The sequence below is a fragment of the Corvus cornix genome, chromosome 9, assembly GCF_000738735.6.
Source record: "Corvus cornix cornix isolate S_Up_H32 chromosome 9, ASM73873v5, whole genome shotgun sequence".
NCBI lineage: Eukaryota > Metazoa > Chordata > Aves > Passeriformes > Corvidae > Corvus > Corvus cornix.
The window spans coordinates 23,444,127-23,464,597 of record NC_046339.1 but is presented as its reverse complement, the minus strand read 5'-3'; the positions used below and the strand labels follow the sequence as shown (position 1 = coordinate 23,464,597).

The window sequence follows — 20,471 nt, the reverse complement described above, 5'->3', positions numbered from 1 at the left end:
CCGTCGTACCCAGGGCGGTAGCGGCTGAGGGGGCGCGGCCTCGCCGGGGGCGTGGTCTCTCCCCACAGGCAGCCTCAGCTCAGGGCGGGGGCGTGGCCTTTTCTTCGGGGCGGGGCCGTGTGGGCGTGGCTCTGGCTGTGGGCGTGGCGTTCCCCTCAGGGGCGTCCCGCTGGGGGCGTGTCCTGCCGAGCGCGCGCGCGCGGCCCCGCGGTCTCGTCACTTCCCGCGCGGACGGCGCTGTCGCCGGGGACGGTCGTGTCCGGTTCGGGCGGCGGCGGCGGGAACGGTGGGACGGGACGATGAGCGACAGCGGGGAGCAAAACTACGGCGAGCGGGTAATACACGGAGCCCGAGCGCGCTGCGCGGCCGGGCCCCCTTTCCCTCCCCTCTTCACACACCCCCATCTCCTTCGGGGGGCGCCGGCGCCCCCGCGTTCCCCCGTGTCCCCCCGTGTTCTCCCTGTGTACCCTTATGTCCCCTTTCGCGGGTGGCGGAGCCTCCGCGGGAGCGGAGAGGAGGGTGAGGCGGCGCGGCGGGGGCAATGGCGGAGGGGCCGCTCCCCGCGTGAGGTGCCCGGCGCCATCTTGGGCCGGGACCGCGCGCGCCCGGGAGGGACAAAATGGCGGCCCCGAGCCCTCAGGGGCCCCTCGTCCTCCATCCCACCCCTGCGGAAGGGGAATCCTGTTATTATCCTCTCTCCAGAGCCGCCTTGCAATCCACTCTTGAGTTGCTCTTTAATTTAGACTGCTGTTCACTGCCTCTCGCCTGTAACAATAAGTGCTCCTTGGGCCTGGCGTCCGGGTGGCTCGGGCTCTCCTCTAATTTAAACTTGATAGTTGGAGGCAACCCCTTCGCTTTGTGAAACCTGCAGCAGATACCTCTCAAGACTCGTAGTTTCGGCAAGATCTCACTGTCCGGATGGGCATTTTATTAATGCCGAAATAGATGACTTGCTAAGCTTCACGTTTGTGATGCACATGTGCAGTTGCTTTTTATTTAGTGGATCAACCTTGTTTGCCTTTGATGCCTTTAATTAGGGTCAGTACTGTGTTTTGGGGGGTTTTTTCAGTATAATTCAAGTATCTTGCAGCAGCATCGGAGGGAGCTGTGGAGGTGATAAATTCCTAAGTTTTGAACTGGAGGGGGCGAGAAATAAGAGAACGTAGTAATTCTGAGCAATGTCTTTCTTAGAATACGATTTTATCTTATTAATCCGCTAGAAGAGGCCGTAGTAATTGGTGTTTCTACTTCGAGGTAGGTGAGATTAGAAAAATTTGGTCTCCAAGGGACTAAAAATGGGAATGAATGGTGAAAGACAAGGATTAAGGAATAGACTCGTGCCAGCGCCAGTGTTATCTTTTCATTGATATCTTCATTCACTCTGGCGTGTTTTTAGTGAGGGGCTATTTTTTGCTCAAGGTAGATTTTTTGTGTGTTAAGTTTTTTTAAAGTTGCTTTAATTGTTGTGCAAGTCGGACTGGAAGCCAATTTAGTCTTAATAAAGTTTGCCAGAATTACCTGCGTTGTGTTTTCAGTCAGAAAGAGTGGAAATAATAAAGCTTTTGTAGCAAAGTCTTTTTGCGTGGAACATAATCGTGCAGGGTATTGGGGTGCAGAAATTGTTGTCTGCTCCTTTTTTTTTTTTTTTAATTGAAAAAAATGTATGAAAGCATTTATAGGCAGTCTTTGCCAGTGCCTAAAATGAGTTATGTCTGAACTTTTGTGACTTTTAAGTAGGTAAGTTTGTAATGGACTTGTAAAGCTGAAATGATAGAGCTACACACCTGCTATTCCAGACTGGAGCAGGGATTGGTTTTCTTTCTGCTCTTGCCAGTGTTATTTATGAGGGTTTTTTTGCTTACTTAAGGCTTATGTTTTACAGAGTCAATGGCTTTTCTGCTTTTCCAAGCTGGAATCTCTGCAGAATAGAGTGTTTGGATAAATAATCTGGAGTATGACTACAACTGTCTTAAACTGTCCCAAGCGCAGGCTGCCAACAGGAATAGTGCTCCTGAAAACATGTTCCTGTTCTCTCCCTTAGTAGTGTTTGTTCTGTCGGTCAGATCTGGGAATTCAATCAGCTGGATCTTGTTTTACTCCCATTTCCAGCTGCATTGGTTTGCAGGCTTGACTTGATTGAGTCCTCATGGCAGTTTGTGGGATGAAGAAGAAATTCCAGGTGCTTTCACCAGGAATGGGACTTGGTTAACCAGCAGCACGAATTTACACTGGCTTATGGCATTTTTAAAATGGGAGGGGGGCATAAGAAGATGAAAAAAATCCCCACTTGAATTCTCTTTTACAGCTTTATGCTCCATAATGGAATGAACTCTAGAAACTTTTTGACTGAAGAAACTATAAATTACGAAATGCTTCTAATAATTAAACACTGGAATATACTTAAGACACTGTTGTTACACTGCAATGCCATGGTTTTCCAACTTAATTTTGTTTTCATTGAAATTGTTCTCACTGAAGCACATGGGATTCAGGCATGGAGGGGTTGGAAAAAGACTAGTTAAAGGCTAAATTAATTAATCCTATCCTGTGAATTAGTTAATTATGACAGCAGTGGCTTGTTATGTGGTCAGAAGCTGTTCAGTACCTGAGTCAGGGTGGGGGGGTTTGTTTGCGTTTTTTTTTTTTTTATGTATATATGCTCAATTTACAGATTGCTTACAAGGTATTTAATACCTGTATTTTCAAAAAGGAGTGATTTTTGTTACTAAATTGTGGGAGAAGGAGCTCTGAGGAAGCAGTTTGAGATTAGAGACAAGTTGATCACTCAGTGCCACCAAAGGGATGGACCATTCCCTGTGTTCCTCCCTCACCAGCTGGCACTTGATGGGACTTCTTGGGGAGCTATGCCCAAACCTGTCAGAAAATAATTTAGATTTTGCTGGTGGATTAATTTCCTGCCATCTTGGGGCACTGGAAGAGCCCACAGGGTCAGTGGCAGAGGTGGTGGGAGGAAGCTGTGGCCTGATTTTTCAAAACACACTGTGTTCTTTCTGTGTGGAGTTTGGGAACCTGTAGAAAGGGATGGTTCTGCTCTCCCTCAGAGTGAATCCCCAGCTCCCCCAGCAGTGATCTCTTGTCCCTCAGGGAAAGAGAGGCAACTGTTCCCAAATGGAGAGGTTGGGGAATGTGGAGTCAGCACAGTGACACCTTGAATAAAGGGGCTGCAGATCTGATAATGTCCTGTGAGGCTGCACCTTTTCTTAGGAAAACAAGTGGAAATACAGAAGTTCATAGGAGTTTGTGATTATAAAACCTTAATACTTTTATTTCTCTGTATCTTACGTTACTGGCTGAAATTTGTAACTTCCGTTCCTGTGAGGAAAAACGTTTGGATCTCAGAAGTGCAAAGAACTGTGGCCATCACCTGCTTTTCAGCTGCTTCTGTCCATGGAAACCTTTCCTACCTACTGCCCCCCAAATAATCCTGCTTTGGGACATTCCCTGCTCAGAGTACATAGCTGTAGCACTCTTTGTGAATGTGCTTAGAGCTGTTAAAATCATCCCTGCAGTATTACACTTTGTCTGAACGTGCTCAAGGTCTGGAAAGAACCGTTTGGAATCCACAAGCCTGGACTTCAGGGCTTCCACGGGAATTCCAGAAGCACCCAATGAAGGGGAAGAGCTGTTGTTAAAGACCAAGGGATCTGGGGATGGGGGTTAAATTCACATTGGACAAACCTAACGTTAGGGGGAAAAAATGGTTATTGTTTAGTGAATACCAGTCTGGATCTGCTGCCCAGCAGTGCTGGAATATAGGCAAGGTAAAGAAGGTTGTTTCTTACTCCTTCCCCATGTCATGCCAGGAGCACACTTTGGCATTTTTAAATCACTTAAAATTTACAGAGTGAAAGAGCAAAGAGTAGGAAAAGAAAATGTAAAGAACAACGAAACCAGATGGGAGAAATGAGCTGTGGGAGTGACTGGTGTGAACCCTCAAGGGTGTAAATTAAATTTGCAGTGCTGCAGGCCCCTGGTTCTTGGAACTTTGGATAGGGAGGATTTCCTGGGGCTTGGGGTGGAAAAGGGGCAACTTGGTAATTTTGGGGGGTTATCACCAGTCCTGGTGATACCCAGAGCAGGTGAGGTGCACTGAATTCCTCTAAGGTTGGAATAAAGAAGTGCCATCATCCTGTAAAGTTTGGTGGGTTGAAGGATGATCTGGAAAAGAAAGTAGATGTTTAAAGACTGGGAAATGTGAAGTGCAGAGGAGTTGAATGAAAATAGGCCAGCTGTTTAATTGTTTTGATTTAGGTAGATAGTTGTCTTAAGGACTTTCTCTTCCCAAATTTCTGCTCAGTTCCTCAAGTGTCCAGATTCCACATCAACCTTAACATAATACAGCAAAGATTGCCCGAAAAATGTACCAAATATATGAAGACTTACGTGTTCTCTACTCATTTCTTCAAAGCTTTTTGACTTCTAAAAACTCTGAAAAGGGTTTGGGGTCTGTTTGTGGGCAAAATCCTCCCAGCTGCTTCCCTCCAATCCTGCATTTCTCCTTTTCTTTCTGGTCTCAGACCACCTGTATTTGGACACAGCTCCTTCTGTTTAGCCCAGATTATCTTTTGTGAATTGAAGTATATTTCCTCAAGTGAAGAACAGCCTTAGTTTGGGTTTTAGTCTTTCTTCAATCTTGCTTTGTCTAACTTTGTTAAAGAGCTAAGACTTCTTATGGCAAAATTAATATATTAACTCAAAACTCATCTCTGTGGAGTGTTTCCTTTGGAAGGTAGTAATGGGTTTAGGTTAAATTAGTTAATTGTAACTTAAATTGCTCCTTAATATTCCCCCTGCCCTTTGCAGTGTTAGTACATGGGGGAGCTGTAATTTAGAACAAGACTTTAAACATTTGTATTAAGATTATGGCCTTGATCAACTTTGTGCTGTTTCTGTTGCTCTTGGAACGAATTGCAAACCTGCTTTATCCTGTAAGTCATGTTCCTTTCCCCTGTATGGTAGGGAATTGTAAACAGGTAAAATTCAGTTGAAGTTGAATGGATGTGGTTGAAGCATGATTAAATTTCGGGTTAGCAAATTAATTTCTGAATGCTTAGTGGATTCCCATTAAGTTGGTGTTCAGAGATGTTACAAAGATAAACCAGGGGATTTTTGAGAGAAATCTGGTGCCCAGTGTCATTAGTGAGCTTTCTTCATCAGAATTTACACTAAATTTAGGATTGTTTTTAGAAAGAAGGATAATTCTGCTGAATTTAAATATTTCTCTAATATCTTGAAGTTAAGAATACTTTCTAGTGTGTTCAGGTGTTTAAGGTGTATGACTAAAGCCAAGCATTATACTGACTTAAAAATAAAAATACATAAGTTGGAACTGCTAATTAGGTCATGTCACTGCCAGAGAAGATTGCCAGTAATTAACAGAGCAGGTGGGGTGTTACTCCAGAGCAGTTTGGAGTGTGGGGCCCACAAGTGCAGTTCTGGTCGGTGGGAAATTCAGATTTCTGTAGAAGCACAAAGCCTGCACATGTAATCCCACTTGTGCAGGCAGCTGGGGGTGTGTGTTAAACCTTCACACCAGGGCTGCCAAACTGCAGGAGGGGCCCAAAATTCAGATAATTGTAGTTCATGGAAGGACCAACCACGCTGTGCTTTCTGCATTCAAAAGCACATCCATCAGTGACCGCAGCAGGACCTCACTGGAGTCACTCCTTGTTGATTTTGTCTCAGTGTGTGGCTGATAGTGCAAATTATTTTGAGTTTCCTGATGCTGCAATTCCTTAGTAGGTACTCAGTTGATCCAGTTGCACTTGCTATTAAATACAGGCATAAATAGCAAATTCAGCTACTTAGGGCTAAGTTAAACTGAGTTGACTGAACCTGTTGATAAAATTGTAGGGCTTTGGTAGATTCAATTCTTGAACTGCATTTATAGTAAAAGTCCACAACACTTTTTTTTTTCTAGTTTCAGTTTTGGCACTAGATTTTATCCTGGAGTTCTTAAATATTCTTCATCCTGTTCTTTTTCTATTAAGGTTAATGTTGAAGAAGGAAAATGCGGAAGTCGCCATTTGACAAGTTTTATAAATGAGAATTATTTGAAGCTCAGGAATAAGTGAAGCTGAAATTTGAAAAAAAAGAAAGTGAATGCATGCTAATTATCAGACCAGAAGTCCCACTTGTAGAATATTGAGCAATTTGTGTGAAGTGGGGAAGATGAAAGAAGTCAGAATTTGAAACGGAAGAATGAAGAAAAGGAATAAAAATGAAGTTAAGATAAGAAGTAATCTGGAATCTGAAAGCACTACGCTAAGTAATTACTAGTCTGTTTATGTGTCCCTGTATATTTTGCTAAACATGCATGCATTATCTGTTTAATAGCAAAAGTACATGCAGGGTAAAGAAGTGTCTACCAGGGAAAAAAAAAAAAACTCCTTAAAAATCTAGGCAGTGCTAATGCCGACTGCCCGGACACATAGCTATGAATATTTACCATTTATTTCACTGGAGCTTGTTTACAGCCCGTAGGTGAACAAGGAATTGTGTACAAATTAGGCTTTCAATATCTGCGTGCAGGAATCCCGTTCTGCTTCCAGAAGCGGAAGTGCTCATGGGTCTGGCAAGTCGGGGAGGCACACCCCTGCAAGATCTCGCTCTAAGGAGGATTCCAGGCGCTCCAGGTCAAAATCTAGATCCAGGTCTGAATCCAGGTGAGTTTGCTTCTTTTACCTCTTCCTCCTCCTCACAAGTCAGATGATTGTCAGAGGTGGCCCAGCTTAGCCAGTTCTGTTTCCAGAGTTAGTGGATCTTCTGTGGACATGGAATGCAACGGGGTGTGTGTGGTTTCAGGATTGGGAAAGCCAAATTATATAAATTTAGATAATTTTGCTGCTTCTTCCAACAATTAAGTCAGCTGTGTAGGCTTGTATCCTTGCTGATACACTTAGGAAGAGCCTGCCTTTTTATCTCTTGGAATGTTGACTTGTCTCTGAGCATGGAGTACTAGGAACTCTAGGTCTTAGTTTTTCTGTGCATTAACAGAGTTTGGTGCATGAGCACATTTCCCATTTTAAGTCACGTTTGTGTATTATGTTTCCTCACTGGAAGCAGTGATGTTCCTGGAGTAGTGGAAAGAAGCAGTAGAGATAAATGTGACTTTCACAGTCTGACATTTTATATACATTGATTTAACTTGAAAATTAACAGGGTAGGAAGCTTTGAATATTAGACTGCTCTGCAAGCTCTCCAGAAAAGTTGGGGAGAACTTGCTTATTGTATTTATGTGGCAGCACAAACCTCCACATGCCTTTTGCACTGTGTTACCTCTCCTGATACTCACGTGCCAATCAAGCTGTGTGCGGGGTCAGAATTCATCTAAAGAGAGTAGATAGTTGACTCCTGACTACAGAAATTAATGTTTTGATCATTTCTTTACTCATTTGTAGGCATTCAGGCTGAAAAAAGTAAAGTTTCAGCAGTGGGGTTTCCAGGTGAGCTGTTCACAACACACTTTTGATGTGAACAAGCAATGAATTGCCAAAGCCTGGGGGGGCAGGCTGGAGGAAGATACTGTGCTGTCAGCAATCAAAAACACTTTTCAAATAGTGTGTTAAATCTTGCAAAATCCAAGTGAAAGGCTTTTGTGGAAGGGAAGGTAGTTGGGAAGCTTTGACAGCAGGAGAATGGGGTTTTTTGTTTAATTCAGGCACAGTCACAAGTGTCATGTCATGCACCTGGCAGTCCCTGTGGTGTAAGAAGAAACGTGTCAAATGAATAAATACTTGTTAGAGTAGCACCATCAGAGTGTGGAATTGGAGTGACCTGTGCAAGTGCCAGCAGCCAGAGATGGTGGGGCAGCTCAGGAAAGGTCCAGTCCCAGATCCTGCACAGGGCACTCAGCTCTGGGCTCAGACCTTGCTGTCAGGGCTGTATCCAGTTGGGGTTTGAAAACCTCAGGGGAAGGAGGCTGCAAACCACATCTGGGGAACCTTTTAATATTGAAACAGCAAAGTCAGGACGCCCTCCCAGCATATCCTTCTGCCCCTTAATCCATATGACTCCAGGGATTCCATACTCTTTAAAGCACCGTGTTTCCCACTTGCAGAATAACCACAATACTGAGTAAAAATGCAGTCACAGAATGTGTACAATTCTGAAGAAGCAAATACAGTATGTGGAATTTATGAGAGACCTGGCAAATCTTACTTTTGCAATAAACTGTCTTTAAATAGTACCCTGGCAACTGACTTTCTACTTTTAGATGACTAAAAAGTAGAAGTTTATAACTACCACGACTTCCTGAGCATTTAACAGCTGTCTAGAAGATGCCTATGGCTGGAAATAATGGAATTACATCCCAGAGTTAGTGTTGATTATTAGATTTGGACAGAATTGTGTCAAGGCACATATTTAGAAACAACATACTTTAATCTCTGTTCAGTGCTGTCACACATCGGGATGTGGTCACGGGCAGATCATTTAACTCTGGCTTTCCCCAGAGAAATAACCCTGTGATAACTTCTATATTTTTTGGTAGTTTCTGTTGCAAATGTATTTTTGAGTTACCAGCTTTATAAATTAAACTTTGATTTGGGAACCAACCTGTGTCCTGGTGTTTTTATCAGTTGGGGTGTGGATATACTTGATTTTAAAATCTACTTTTACTGAAGTTTGTAGCTCCTATCTTTGGCTGATACCATTCTGGTACCTGAAATGTCAGTTCTGTGTTTGCCGTAATTATTTTTTTTCCTGTATCAGTGGCTGAAATGTGGCTGTGTGCATGTGTAGAGCTTCTTTTTTTATTGATATTATAATTTCTGTCCTTTTTTTACTGCTTTCCCAGCTTCAGGGAAGTTATCTTTTTCTTGTTGTTGTTGCCAAAAATAATGTTTTCTTTATAAATACATAGTAAGAAGTGCTGTAATGGGAATTAATTTCTCCTGGACATGAATATGCATTTTAAGCTGAGCTGCTCTGGCTCAGTCCTGATGAGCTTGAAGGTGTTTTTTGAGGAGATAGACTGTACAGTTTGGCTGTCTGGTAACACTTGGTGAGAAATCCTGGAAGAAGCTGTTAAATGCTCAGGAGTAAAAGCAGTTAAGGTTCACAGCTTCCTTCATGCCAGTGTGGTGGTGCTGCTGTGGAATTAGAGGAAAGGGACATTTAAGACACAAGAGCCTGAAAATCAGCAATTTGTGACTCAGATCCATTGACTGTTACCCTGTTTATTGCTCTTCTTAGCCTTGCAGGGGTTTTTCTTTGGAGTGGTGTGAAATGCAGGTTATTCAGTGCAGACCAAGGTCAGGTGTAGCCAGTGCCCAGCTTCTCTGCTAGGATTGGCTGTCATGGGAAGCCTGAGGCTTTGGGAGAAGGAATTGAAGAGTTTCAGAGCCTTGTGTCCACAGAGCTCATGATGTAAGAAAAAATTCGGGGGGAAAAAGGATTAGTGAGCAGTTGCACCTTTGCATAAATGCACTTAAGAGTGTGAACATGTAAATATTCATGAACAAGCAGTGCTAAATAATTGCTGAAATACCAGCAGGTAAATGAGCCAGCTCAGGCTTGATTTCTTCTGATTGTGTTCAGCTCTGTTTTGGGGGCGTTTGCCAGACTTTAAAGAGTGCATTTGTTTTTCAGTGTCACCCAAGGCAGCACTAAGGGAGTGCCCCCTCAGTGGTGCATGCTTTGTGTTAAGGCATATTTACTGTTCCCCTTGTCTGATACAAGTGAAAAGAAAGCCCCCCCACTTGTTTTTTCCTAAACACTGAATATTCTAAGCACTAGTGTGTCACACCAAGGTAGCTTTGTTGAAGGAAGAGCTGACTGTGATCAAGTGGAAGTTCCTGGGCTGCAGCAGGAATGCCCTGAGAGCATCTGCAGTAATCTGATAGTAAAGATTTAGCACGCAGTCCTTGAGAGTAGTGAGTAAATGGATTGTAGCTGAGGTATGTGGTACTGCAGGATTTTGGAAAACAATTACTTGAGCTTTTTGTGACTATCTGATGGATTTTTGAAATGGTAAACACCCAAACAAGCCCAGCGCTGTACTTTCTCGTCTTTCGCTCAGGTCTAGATCGAGGAGGAGTTCCCGCAGACACTACACCAGGTCCCGCTCCCGGTCCCGCTCCCACAGGAGATCCAGAAGTAGGTCGTACAGTCGGGACTACAGGCGACGGCACAGTCACAGCCATTCCCCCATGTCTACTCGGAGACGTCACATTGGAAACAGGGTACGTGTGTGAGGGATGAGTCACGGTCCTGGATGCATCCTGGAATCAGTCTCTGTTTTGTGAGAAACACAAAGGGGTTTTGTGAAAGGCTTATGTTCTGTAGGTTGAATTTATTACTATCTATTAGTGCATGACCCAAATCTCAGCCCTACCTTTGTTGTTGTTCATCTTGAAGCTCTGACAGTCACAACTTGAGAAATACCTTGCACTGCAAATAAACCCAATTTCATTCTAACATCTGCCCGTGTCCCTTCCTTTAGGCAAATCCTGACCCAAACTGTTGTCTAGGAGTGTTTGGGCTGAGCCTGTACACTACAGAACGAGACCTGCGAGAGGTTTTCTCCAAGTATGGGCCCATTGCCGACGTTTCCATCGTGTACGATCAGCAGTCGCGGCGTTCCCGAGGGTTCGCGTTCGTCTACTTCGAGAACGTCGAGGATGCCAAGGAAGTAGGTTGGGGTGCACAGTGTGTGCCATGTTTGCTGGGCTCTGAGATCCTGGGGTGTATGTTTCGTCACAGGGTATGGCCAGGGGAAACTCACAGCCTGAAAAATACTTGGAATCTCATAATCATGGAATTTGGGCTTAGAAGTGCTGCAGAATGAATGGGGAATTGTGTAGTCACCCAGCAGAGAATCCTACACTCACGCCAGTCCTTGTAGAGCTGCCCTTTATGGGCTGGAACAAGGCTTATATTCTGCATAAACTCCACTCCTGAAAGTCCAGTCTTTTTCACATCTGGCGTGAAGGCTTCCCCATTGGGTTGGAGCTTGGGGTGTAGGTCCTGCTACTTGGCAGACAAAAAAACCCCAAAACACAACCGTTCTGGGTTTTTTACTTTTTATTTATGGCTCTGATATTATATTCAAGGTTATGGTAGCTTGAAGGATGTATTTGAATACCTTAGTGGTGTTCTTATAACTTGTAAATGCTTTATGTTCTGTGGTGGAGTAGTTACATCTCCCTGCATCAGCATATTCAAAGGTTGCTCTTAATCATGTCAGAGCTGGAAAAATTGCTCAGTGATGTTCCTTCCAGGATTTTAGTGCCACAGAAGTCACGTTTTTTAGTGGTTACTGGCACTTAAGTCCAGCTGGCGTAGAGTATCTTAAAAATTAGATTCGCTGCCTCCAAACTGAGCCATTTTAGGACATTTTAACGCTTAAAGCAGTGGTTAGAAGTTTGTGTTGTTGCTTAAGTTCATAGCTACAGCTAATGTTCTTCTATCACTCCTTAGGCAAAGGAACGTGCCAATGGAATGGAGTTGGATGGAAGAAGGATTCGGGTAGACTTTTCCATAACAAAAAGACCTCACACACCTACCCCTGGAATCTATATGGGACGACCCACTTAGTAAGTTTTATCTGCGGTTTTGGTTGTGTTTTCCCCTCCCCAGACCAGTACAGAATAGGATTCACTGTTCTGTAAAAACTCCTGTGTCCCCTCTGAGAGACCTGATTTTGGGTGGTTTTCCTGGTTTCTTGGGCTTTTGCATTAATGCACAAGTTGTGTTTCCTTGTTTATGGCTGCTGTGCTGGACACTGAAAACACTACCCATGAGCATCAGTAGTAATGCATACGTCACCAAGAAGATACTTTGACAATTTACAAATTAGTTTAAGTAATTTTCCTATGTACCTTCAAATATTCATGTCCTTTGCAAGCTCAGGTTTTCAAGAATGAATGAACAAACACTGGTGTGTGGCTCAGTTAATATTTGGGATTAGCAGTTTACTGTGTTCACACACTACACTTCTGACTCCCAGTTACCAGTGTGTAAATTGTTTTCCCAAGTCATTCCCCAGTTCATTTCCCAAGACTTTTAAGCTTACTGGTGGTTATGGTGATGATGTGTTTTTTAATCAGAAAGTTGATTGAAGGGGGAAGCATTTTCAGAGTTAAAAGTGAATGAAGACTTGTCTCAGAAGGGAATTCCTCATGTGCCTGTAATACCAAAAGGTGGAGGTTTATAGAGGTTGAGGAAAATAACTGAGAGTTCAAGCATTTAAAAAGCAATTATTTAAGTATTTCTGTTCCCACCTGAACTGGTGGGAAAACAGGAGTGCTCAGTCGTCCAGCTGTGAGGATGGGAAGTAATAGTATAACCCAGCTTAAATAGTGTGAATTTAACAGACTGCAGACAAAGTTAATGTTTTGTATCTTAGCAAGTGCAATTCTCTTCACTCCTTGCAGCGGCAGCTCACGGCGACGAGATTACTATGACAGAGGGTATGACAGAGGCTACGATGACCGTGACTATTACAGCAGGTCATACAGGTGAGCATCTTTGGAATATTTGATTGCTTTTTAAACTCTGCTCTCTCACCTACCTGTGCAAGTTCCTCCTACATAACTATTCCAGAATATTGTTGCACTCGCTGTCATTCTGGAATCTTCCTGTGAAATGTTCACCAAAACGACTGCTCAGTACAAATCAAATTGGTTGGATTGGTTTAACCTGTGACCTGTCTTAGTCCAAAATGTTTTCTGAATCTGCACTAAGTTTTGAAAAACAAAGTGTTCTTTGTATTCTCATTTTAGAATCTTCAGTTGGTTCATCCTTTAGTACTGAAATGGTGCAGATTAATATTTGAGTTGGTATGTTTTGTGCACAGTGTAGTAGACAAAAAGTGGGACATTTCAGTGGTCCCCAGTATCTCCTGCTGATAATGATGGCACCTCAAATGTTGCCAAAAATAAGGAATTGGGGATTGGAGCATGACCTGTTCTGTATTGGACATCTGCTTTAAGAGGCTTTTTTAACACCCCCTGTCAGGTTGGTTGTGTGTGTAAACAAGGTTGGGGGTGCAGTTGGTTTTGGTGATAGAGAAATTTGTTTCCTGCATTTTCCAGCAAATCCTTGTCCCCTGCAAAATCCTCACAATTTCTGGGACACTGTTAAATTGAACACAAAGATAAGAGTTGATTTTTTTTCTGTCTTCACTACCAAACGTTCCTGCAATTGCAGAATTCTGTGTTAAAGTTATGGGCCCAAGTCTTCAGTGCTTAAGTGGTGCCTTTTCATTCTGACAGGGGTTTGTGGATTGGGTGATTGGGTCAGGAGAGAGCCTGTGAGAGTGACCTGCTCTAGTGGGAGGTGTCCCTGCCTGTGGCAGGGGTGCCCCTGGCTGGTGTTTAAGGTCCCTTCCAACCCAAACCGTTCTGGGATTCTGTGAATAATTATGGAGCCACAAATGACTTGTGTGTGGCTACTTGAAAAATGTCATGGTCTGCTCCTTTCCCCTCCTGCAGACACTGGTTGGTTGAGGGAGAGGGAAGTTGTTGGTATGTTGTGAGTGCTTCCCTGAGGAAGGAAAAGTTGGAATTGTTCAAGATGCAGTGGAGCATTGCATACTCCACCCTAAAAATTCCATTGGTAACAATTCCTTTGCATTCCCAGCCCTCTGTGAAAATAAAGCCTTAAGGGAAATGCAGTGTCAGATGGGAATTGTCCTGGTAAAACTTCAATTTCTCCTTGTTGCTGTGGGAGGCTTAATTTTGCCTGAAAAAGTGTCTGTAAATGAAGGAATAACCTCTAAAAAAAGCAGTCCCCCAAAAACAACTGCAGAAGACTTTAAACTTGATTTAGTCTCCTGGTAAAGCTTTGCTGATCTGAATCTGAGGATTCAGTCCAACCAGTCAATATTAATGCTGTAAGATGTTGTTTCTGTTCTCTGTAAGAAGTTACATCACAGTTCTTGTTTAAATGAGACTCTAAAGTGTTAAAATGTCAGGGTTGGGAGGGTTTTCCCTGCTTCCACCTTGGAATCAATATTTTTCCTCATGACAGTGAGTTGATTTTGCTACTTGAAAATATTAAGTCAGAAGGTTCTCCTTGAGTAGATAAGTGTTTAAAAATCAATATTAAATGAAGTAATTCAGCATCATCCAGTGTAGGAACTAATGTTGTCTTTTCTTCCCATCATTTTCTTACTCTGATGATGGGGTTTTTTTGTACAGTGAACTTTTTGTTTATTTTTTAAATTCCTAAAAGTCGCTCTGCTTTTGTTTTGTTTTCACAGAGGAGGAGGTGGTGGCGGCGGAGGAGGCTGGAGAGCTGTTCAGGACAGGGATCAGTTTTACAGGTGTGTACTCAGTGGAACAAGGCAAGGGAGCACAAAACTTGGGGGTGCCTGGATTGGAGGGCTTTGGGGGTACCTGGCTGTAGCACTGACTGCAAGTCAAGGGAATCTTCACCTTGGACAAATAATTCAGTTTAAAAGTGAAGGTGGATTTGGTTTACCCTGCTTGTGTGGGATGCTCCTGGCTTCAGACTAAATTCACATGAGAGCAGATTGTGAGTGCAAGAGCTTGTATTAGTCAAAAATAATACTGGTAACAAAACCTGGTAACAAAAAACAGAATTCAGATCTTTGCTTTGTTACCCTGTAGAAATGTTGATCAGGTCTTCCATGCTTGTTCACTTTCCCAAGTGCATTCCTGAGAGCAGGATGGGGTTAGAGGGAGCCACATAAAGCTGCTGCCACTCACCTGTGCAGGTTTTAACAAAGGGATTGTTTGTGTCACCCCTGTCACAGGAGGAGGTCACCATCGCCATACTACAGCCGAGGGGGCTACAGATCCCGGTCCAGATCCCGATCCTACTCACCTCGTAAGTAGTCGTGGACTTACAGAATGGTTTGGGTTGGGAGGGACCTTAAAGCTCATCCCATTCCACCCTGTGCCCTGGGCAGGGACACCTTCCATAGACCAGCTTGCTCCAAGCCCCATCCAACCTGGCCTTAACTGGGCCTGCCCCAATCACAGAGTTCACCTCTCCAAAGTAAGTTCCCCATTCCCTGAACTTCTTTTGAGCTTCTTTGTCCACTAAGATTGACTTTGGTGTGGATATTTTATTGAGCCACAGTTCCTTCAATGCTTCATTGAACAACTGGCAGCCTTGAGGACAGAGCAGATACTTAGTTTGGAAAAAACAAGTGATATAACAGCCCTTGTTTTGAGTCTGAGATCCTGTCTCTTCCTCCAGAACTCTGTTAACAAAGGAGTTTGGGAGTTTGGTTACCTCTAGGACATCAGGCTCAGATTTGGTGCAGGGTTGAAGATAGGCAGTGGGTTTAGTCAGGAATCTCTCAATCCTTGAAGTTTGACTGTTGGGTTTTTGTCTTTCAGGTCGCTATTAAAGCATGACACATAGAGGAATTTCTATCTACAGCCTTTGAGTTGAAATTGCAAGTTTGTGGACAATATTTTTTTATTGTCTCTTCTGTTTAACCAAGTGACAGTGCCTAGTGAATTAGGTGACTTTTACACCTTTTATGAAGACAACTTCTGTGGTGTTCAATGCTGTTTCATTCTGCATATTTGTGTAGTTTGGTGCTTTGTTTCCAGTTGTGTTTTGAAAGGAGTATGTTTTGCATGTATTTTTTTAGTCTCCATTTTGACTCCTGAAAGGTTTCTATTGTAAAGACAAAAACTGTTCAGTTAGTTTTTTCTACTGATTCCAAGTTATTCCCAAGATCCAAACCTGTGTAAAATGCTTTCCGAAAGTGAGAAAATAAAATAAAAAGAAGTTTGTTTTTTTCTTTTCCTACTTTTTTTGCCAAGAAAACAAAAACACTGAAGTAATCCCAGGGCAAGTGCTGTCCATTCCTTCCAGGAAGAACCAGTCTTTGGGTGTCCCACAAGTAAATTGCACTTGAGGTGCTTCTTAAGTCTATTTCTCACTTGTGAAATCAGCACTGAATCCCTCATTTGGGTGTTCAGCTGTTGCCTCTTGTATTTAAAAGATTTTGGGCCAACGCTTCATGGTGTATCTGTCATACCACGTAGTGAATTTGTGCTCTTGGATCCGTGAGCCAGTTATTTTTTAATCTTGTGTTGGAGGAGCTTTCCACATTGGTTTGTGGTGAGAATGTGGGGTTTTGTGGAAATAATGGAAATTTCTAGACTCAAAACTGATGATTTCTGTGGATGTAGGGAGAAAAGTTTGAGGAATGGTGTCGTCATGCAAAGGAAGGGACTGAGGGAACAGGGCTTCAGCTTTCTGGAGAGGAGGTGCCCAACAGCAGCACAGCAGATGTCTCAGGGATTTACAAATTATCCAGGTGTTTGTTAAAACTTCCCTGTTTCTACTGTCCAGAGTGGTCAACAGGACCATGGCAGTAATTATTTTTAATTGTCTGAGCAGTAACAGCCCATTCAGGGCTGAGTTGGTTGCTCGTGGTGACACATTTTTTGGAATGTGTCACATGGCTCCTGTGCTGAGAGTGTCCCAAATCCCTGTGCCAGGTCCATGCTCAGTGTGAGCATTGGAGGCCATGGTGCATCACGGAATCATTTCATTTGGGAAAGCCCTCTAAGATGGAGTCCAAGCATTCCCCAGCACTGCCAAGGCCACCACTGACCCGTGTCCCCAAGAGCCACATTCACAGGGCTTTTAAATCCCTGCAGGAATGGGGACTCCACCACCTCCCTCAGCAGCTCCTTCCAATGCCTGACCCCCCTGTCCCTGAAGAAATCCTTCCTGATGTCCCACCTGAGCCTCCCCTGGCCCAGCCTGAGGCCGTTCCCTCTCCTCCTGTCCCTGTTCCCTGCGAGCAGAGCCCGATCCCCCCGGCTGCCCCCTCCTGTCAGGGACTTGTGCAGAGCCACAAGGTCCCCCCTGAGCCTCCTTTGCTCCAGCCTGAGCCCCTTTCCCAGCTCCCTCAGCAGCTCCTGGGGCTCCAGCCCCTTCCCAGCTCCATTCCCTTCCCTGGATGTGCTCCAGCCCCTCAATGTCATTGTGAGGACATGGGGTGCTGGTAGGGCTCAGATGCAGGTGAAAATTCCGCCAAGGGTGCCAGAGGCAATGGGTGTTGTCCATGAGAGGCAGCTTGCTGAGGTGCACCCCCCAATCCCCGTTAAAGCTGCTCCTGGGGTTTGTGGAAGCAGCTGCTGGAGCTCTGCTGTGGGGAGAGCCTGTTGTCCAGCATTTCCTGCTGCTGAATCATTCCAAGGGCGCTCTGTCCAGGAACAGCCCGGGCTCTGATGCTCCCAGGGTGTAGTGTTGCCCTGTGGCACGGCTGACCGGCTGCTGTGGGGTGTGGTGTGCTGGAACCCCCAGCTGCCTGGCCTGGTGCTGGGGCAGCAGTGAGGCAGGAATTACCCATGGGAGTGGGGAGCATACCCTAACCCCCAGCATGGATCCCACTAGGGCAGTGAGGAATTCTCCACCAAAGCAGCATCTGCTGGCTGGATGTGGCAGGCTGTGCCCTTTCCTGACCTGCTTTCCCGTCAGCAGAGGACAAATAAAAACTTTGGAAGCACATGGGGGGGAAAAAGGAAACCGGGAGCTGTTTGTGCCGCTGGTCTCTCCCCACATGTGCAGGTGCAATTTCCTCTGGGGCAGTTTGGGTCTCTCTCTGTATAGGAGATGCTCCTGTCCCTGCAGCATCTCCTGGGTTTCCCTGGGCATGAGGAGGGGCCCTGGAGGGATTGTGGAGCTCGGAGCTGCGCAGTATCGGGGCAGTATCAGTTCAGTACATCCAGGCACCCCTTGCACAGTAGCTCTCTGCTCTTCATGGAATTCCATGAGCTGCTTTGGAGCGCGGAGAAGCTGATCCTTTCAATTTCCTGCTTGGACCCTCCTTAGTGCCCATCTCTGGCAGCTGCCCTTTGCTCCACACTTTGTTCCCAGAGATCCATAGCATTGACGTCACCTTGGGAGAGTCAGCAAAACTTGGAGCCTGTTGGGAAGGAGCTACTGGTGCCTGTCCACCGTTCCCATCGTTAATGTCTCGCTCGTGCTCGGCCCCAGTGCAGGTGTAATTAACACAGGCACTAATTTAATTATCCAGCCATGCCAGTGCCTCCACCTTGGCATTTCCAACTGTTACAGGCTTGGAAGCTTCCGAAACCTAATTTTCACTCATGTCGCAGCAAAGGGTGAGCAAAACGATTGAAACCAAATGGTGAATTATTTTCTCAGCTCTGCTCTTCCTGAGGGATAATCCCACCTCCCAAGGTGGGCTGCTTCCATGCCAGCTCTTCCCTTACCTCCTCAGTAGCTGCACCATTCTCTCTCTGGGAGGTTTCTAAAAGCCACAACCCACATTTCAGACGGTTCATCACCACCATATGAGGGACATTTGGGATCTGCCCAGCCTGGAGCTGCCTCGTGCCTTGCTCAGAGTGGTGAGGGGCAGGTGGGATCTGCTCCAGCAGCATGTCCCAATCCCACTCTGCTGCATCGTGGCACAGAGTCACCTCTGCCACACGCTCGGGAGAACAAAGGAGAACAGACAGAGTCCTTTCGTGAAGGAAATGGGTTCATTTTTAGGACAGGGTTTGTTTTGGCACCGCCTCCCCTGTGCAGTCTCTGCACCCAGAGGTGGGTCCCCATGGAGCAAGGAGCAGCTGTGTTCCCACCTTGTTCCCAATCCCGACAGTGCCGGGGTGGGATGAAGCTCTGCTGAGATTCTCTGCATGGTGAATAGTGAAAAATATCCTTAAGGATTCAGGGAAAACTTGCAGGGCAGAGAGGTGAGGCAGGTTCCTCCTTTTCCCACTGGATTACTGCAACTTCCTGGGGTAACTTCTGGAGCCTCCACACCCACGCTGGCTCAAGGCAGGATCCTCCCTCCCCCTGCTGTCCCTTCTCTGTCCTGTTCCCAACACCCTCTGGGGATGTGGGATCCAAGGAGAGATCCCAACACAGGTGCTCCAGCCTGCTCCATTAGCAGGAGCCCAAACAGTGCCCTGAGTGCAAGTCCCAGTAACACCAGTCTGCCAGAACAGGGTGATGAAACCTCGTGGATCCCAACTGCCTGCTCCAAGACAGGCTTACCAAAGGCTCGGGACAAAATGGAGCTGTGGGCCAGGCTGTTTGTCCTGAGCTTGCAGGAGACTCAGGAACCTCCCCCAGGCCGGCACCAACGTGGATTTGGTAGTCCCAGATGTTTGCCCAACCTCCTCGCAAAACCTCCAGCTGAGGAGCAGCATCTCCTCCTCTATCCAATCAACCAAACACTCCGTTTTTTTCCTAGTTTGTCCTGTTTTTTCAAGGCAGCCCTTCGCACACAGCAGGTTATCCTGTCCTTTTCCAGACTAAACAAACTCTCCTTCAACCTCTCATGGCCTTTTGCTCATTTTATCACCCCTGCTGCCGCATTCCAGACTCATTCCATGCCAGCATCTCTTTCCAGGGAGGAATGATCTTGCCTACAAGGCTGCCCTTGGAAGATATTTTCCCTTTCCTGCTGGATCGTGCACCAGTTTTAGGACCATTTTTTCCGTGTGGTTGCTGCCTCTCCAGCTGTTTTGTACCAGTGCTCTGAAATCTTCCTCCCCAAAGCACAGACTTCCCTTGAGCATCACATCTGGACCAAGACAGATCCACCAAAACTGGGAAACAGTATCAGCTCTGTAGGGCTGGGAAAGCTTCTGCAGAAGTTTGTTGAGCACTTTCTGCAAAGCCAAAAATCAGGGGCAGGAGGGATGAGCTCATGCAGGTAACTGTAGGAGACTCCTCTATTACATCCAGCTCTGTCAGAAGACTGGATTGAGGAGCAGTAAATGAGTATTGCATCCCATGGGCACTAATTAATCCCAAAATCTCGTGTTTCTCCCACTGCTTCCCAGTTGCAGCGACCTCACACAATGAACCAGCAGCTCCCTGCCCCATTCCTGTCGATAGCTCATCCCTGAGGAGGCAGGAATGACCTGAACAAGGGGAAGATCTTTAAAAACGACTTTATCAACCCGTTTCAGCCTAAAATCACCCCAAAAAATGTGCTGGGGATGGAGGAGTTGTGAGCACTGGTGACAAATGACAGCCGGGCAGGAGCCATGCTGAAAGCAAAGCCGGAGAAATCGGAGGAGAAGGATTCTTCTGGCTTTGCATCATCGCAACCCAACCACATCTATTTTTGCTGTAGGCATGGCATCGAGCACCCGTCACCGCTATTCCTACTCCATCCATCTCCGTATGCCAGGGAAGACTGGCAGTGGGATGGAGCAGCAGGGGGAGCGGTGGTTGAAGTGTCCTTAATTGCCTTAAAATCTGGGGAATTCAGATTACTGCCCTTCACCCCCCCAAGCACAGGAAGGGACGCCTGGCCCTGGACACAACGCTCTGTTCCACTTGTTGCCCAACCAGCCAGGATTATTCTGCAGCTTATTTCGGTCTCCAGTCGTATCCTGGATGCGCTTCTGTGAGGATTAGGCTTTTATTCTCAAAAGGAGAGAGAAAAATGTCACTTAACCTGCAGGCAGGTGGTGACACCAGCTCCTGGTGACCTGAGGACACCCTTCAGCAGAGCCCCAGAG

The 20,471-nt window shown here is 45.5% G+C and overlaps 1 protein-coding gene across 2 annotated transcripts; it reads left to right on the top strand.

Moving 5' to 3' along the window:
• The first annotated feature begins 202 nt into the window (after nucleotides 1-202).
• Nucleotides 203-15,746, top strand: TRA2B (transformer 2 beta homolog). 2 transcript variants are annotated; one of them, XM_039556800.1, is made up of 9 exons: nucleotides 204-335; nucleotides 6,553-6,686; nucleotides 10,043-10,205; nucleotides 10,466-10,654; nucleotides 11,443-11,558; nucleotides 12,399-12,482; nucleotides 14,228-14,290; nucleotides 14,744-14,817; nucleotides 15,336-15,746. In XM_039556800.1, exons 1-9 carry the CDS (start codon nucleotides 300-302, stop codon nucleotides 15,344-15,346), a joined length of 870 nt encoding a protein of 289 aa, XP_039412734.1. In that variant the 5' UTR covers nucleotides 204-299; the 3' UTR covers nucleotides 15,347-15,746. The 2 variants fall into 2 exon arrangements, with proteins under 2 accessions (XP_039412735.1, XP_039412734.1); XM_039556801.1 differs by lacking the exon at nucleotides 15,336-15,746 and having other exon boundaries at nucleotides 203-335; nucleotides 14,744-14,825.
• The last annotated feature ends 4,725 nt before the right edge of the window (nucleotides 15,747-20,471 follow it).

Bases quoted from the DNA above. Each gene is read 5' to 3' on its own strand.
- TRA2B (XM_039556800.1), top strand. From the start codon at position 300: ATGAGCGACAGCGGGGAGCAAAACTACGGCGAGCGG. The intron at 10,655-11,442 runs GTAGGTTGGGGT...ATCACTCCTTAG, and splicing joins ACGTCGAGGATGCCAAGGAA to GCAAAGGAACGTGCCAATGG. The intron at 14,291-14,743 runs GTGTGTACTCAG...CCCCTGTCACAG, and splicing joins GACAGGGATCAGTTTTACAG to GAGGAGGTCACCATCGCCAT.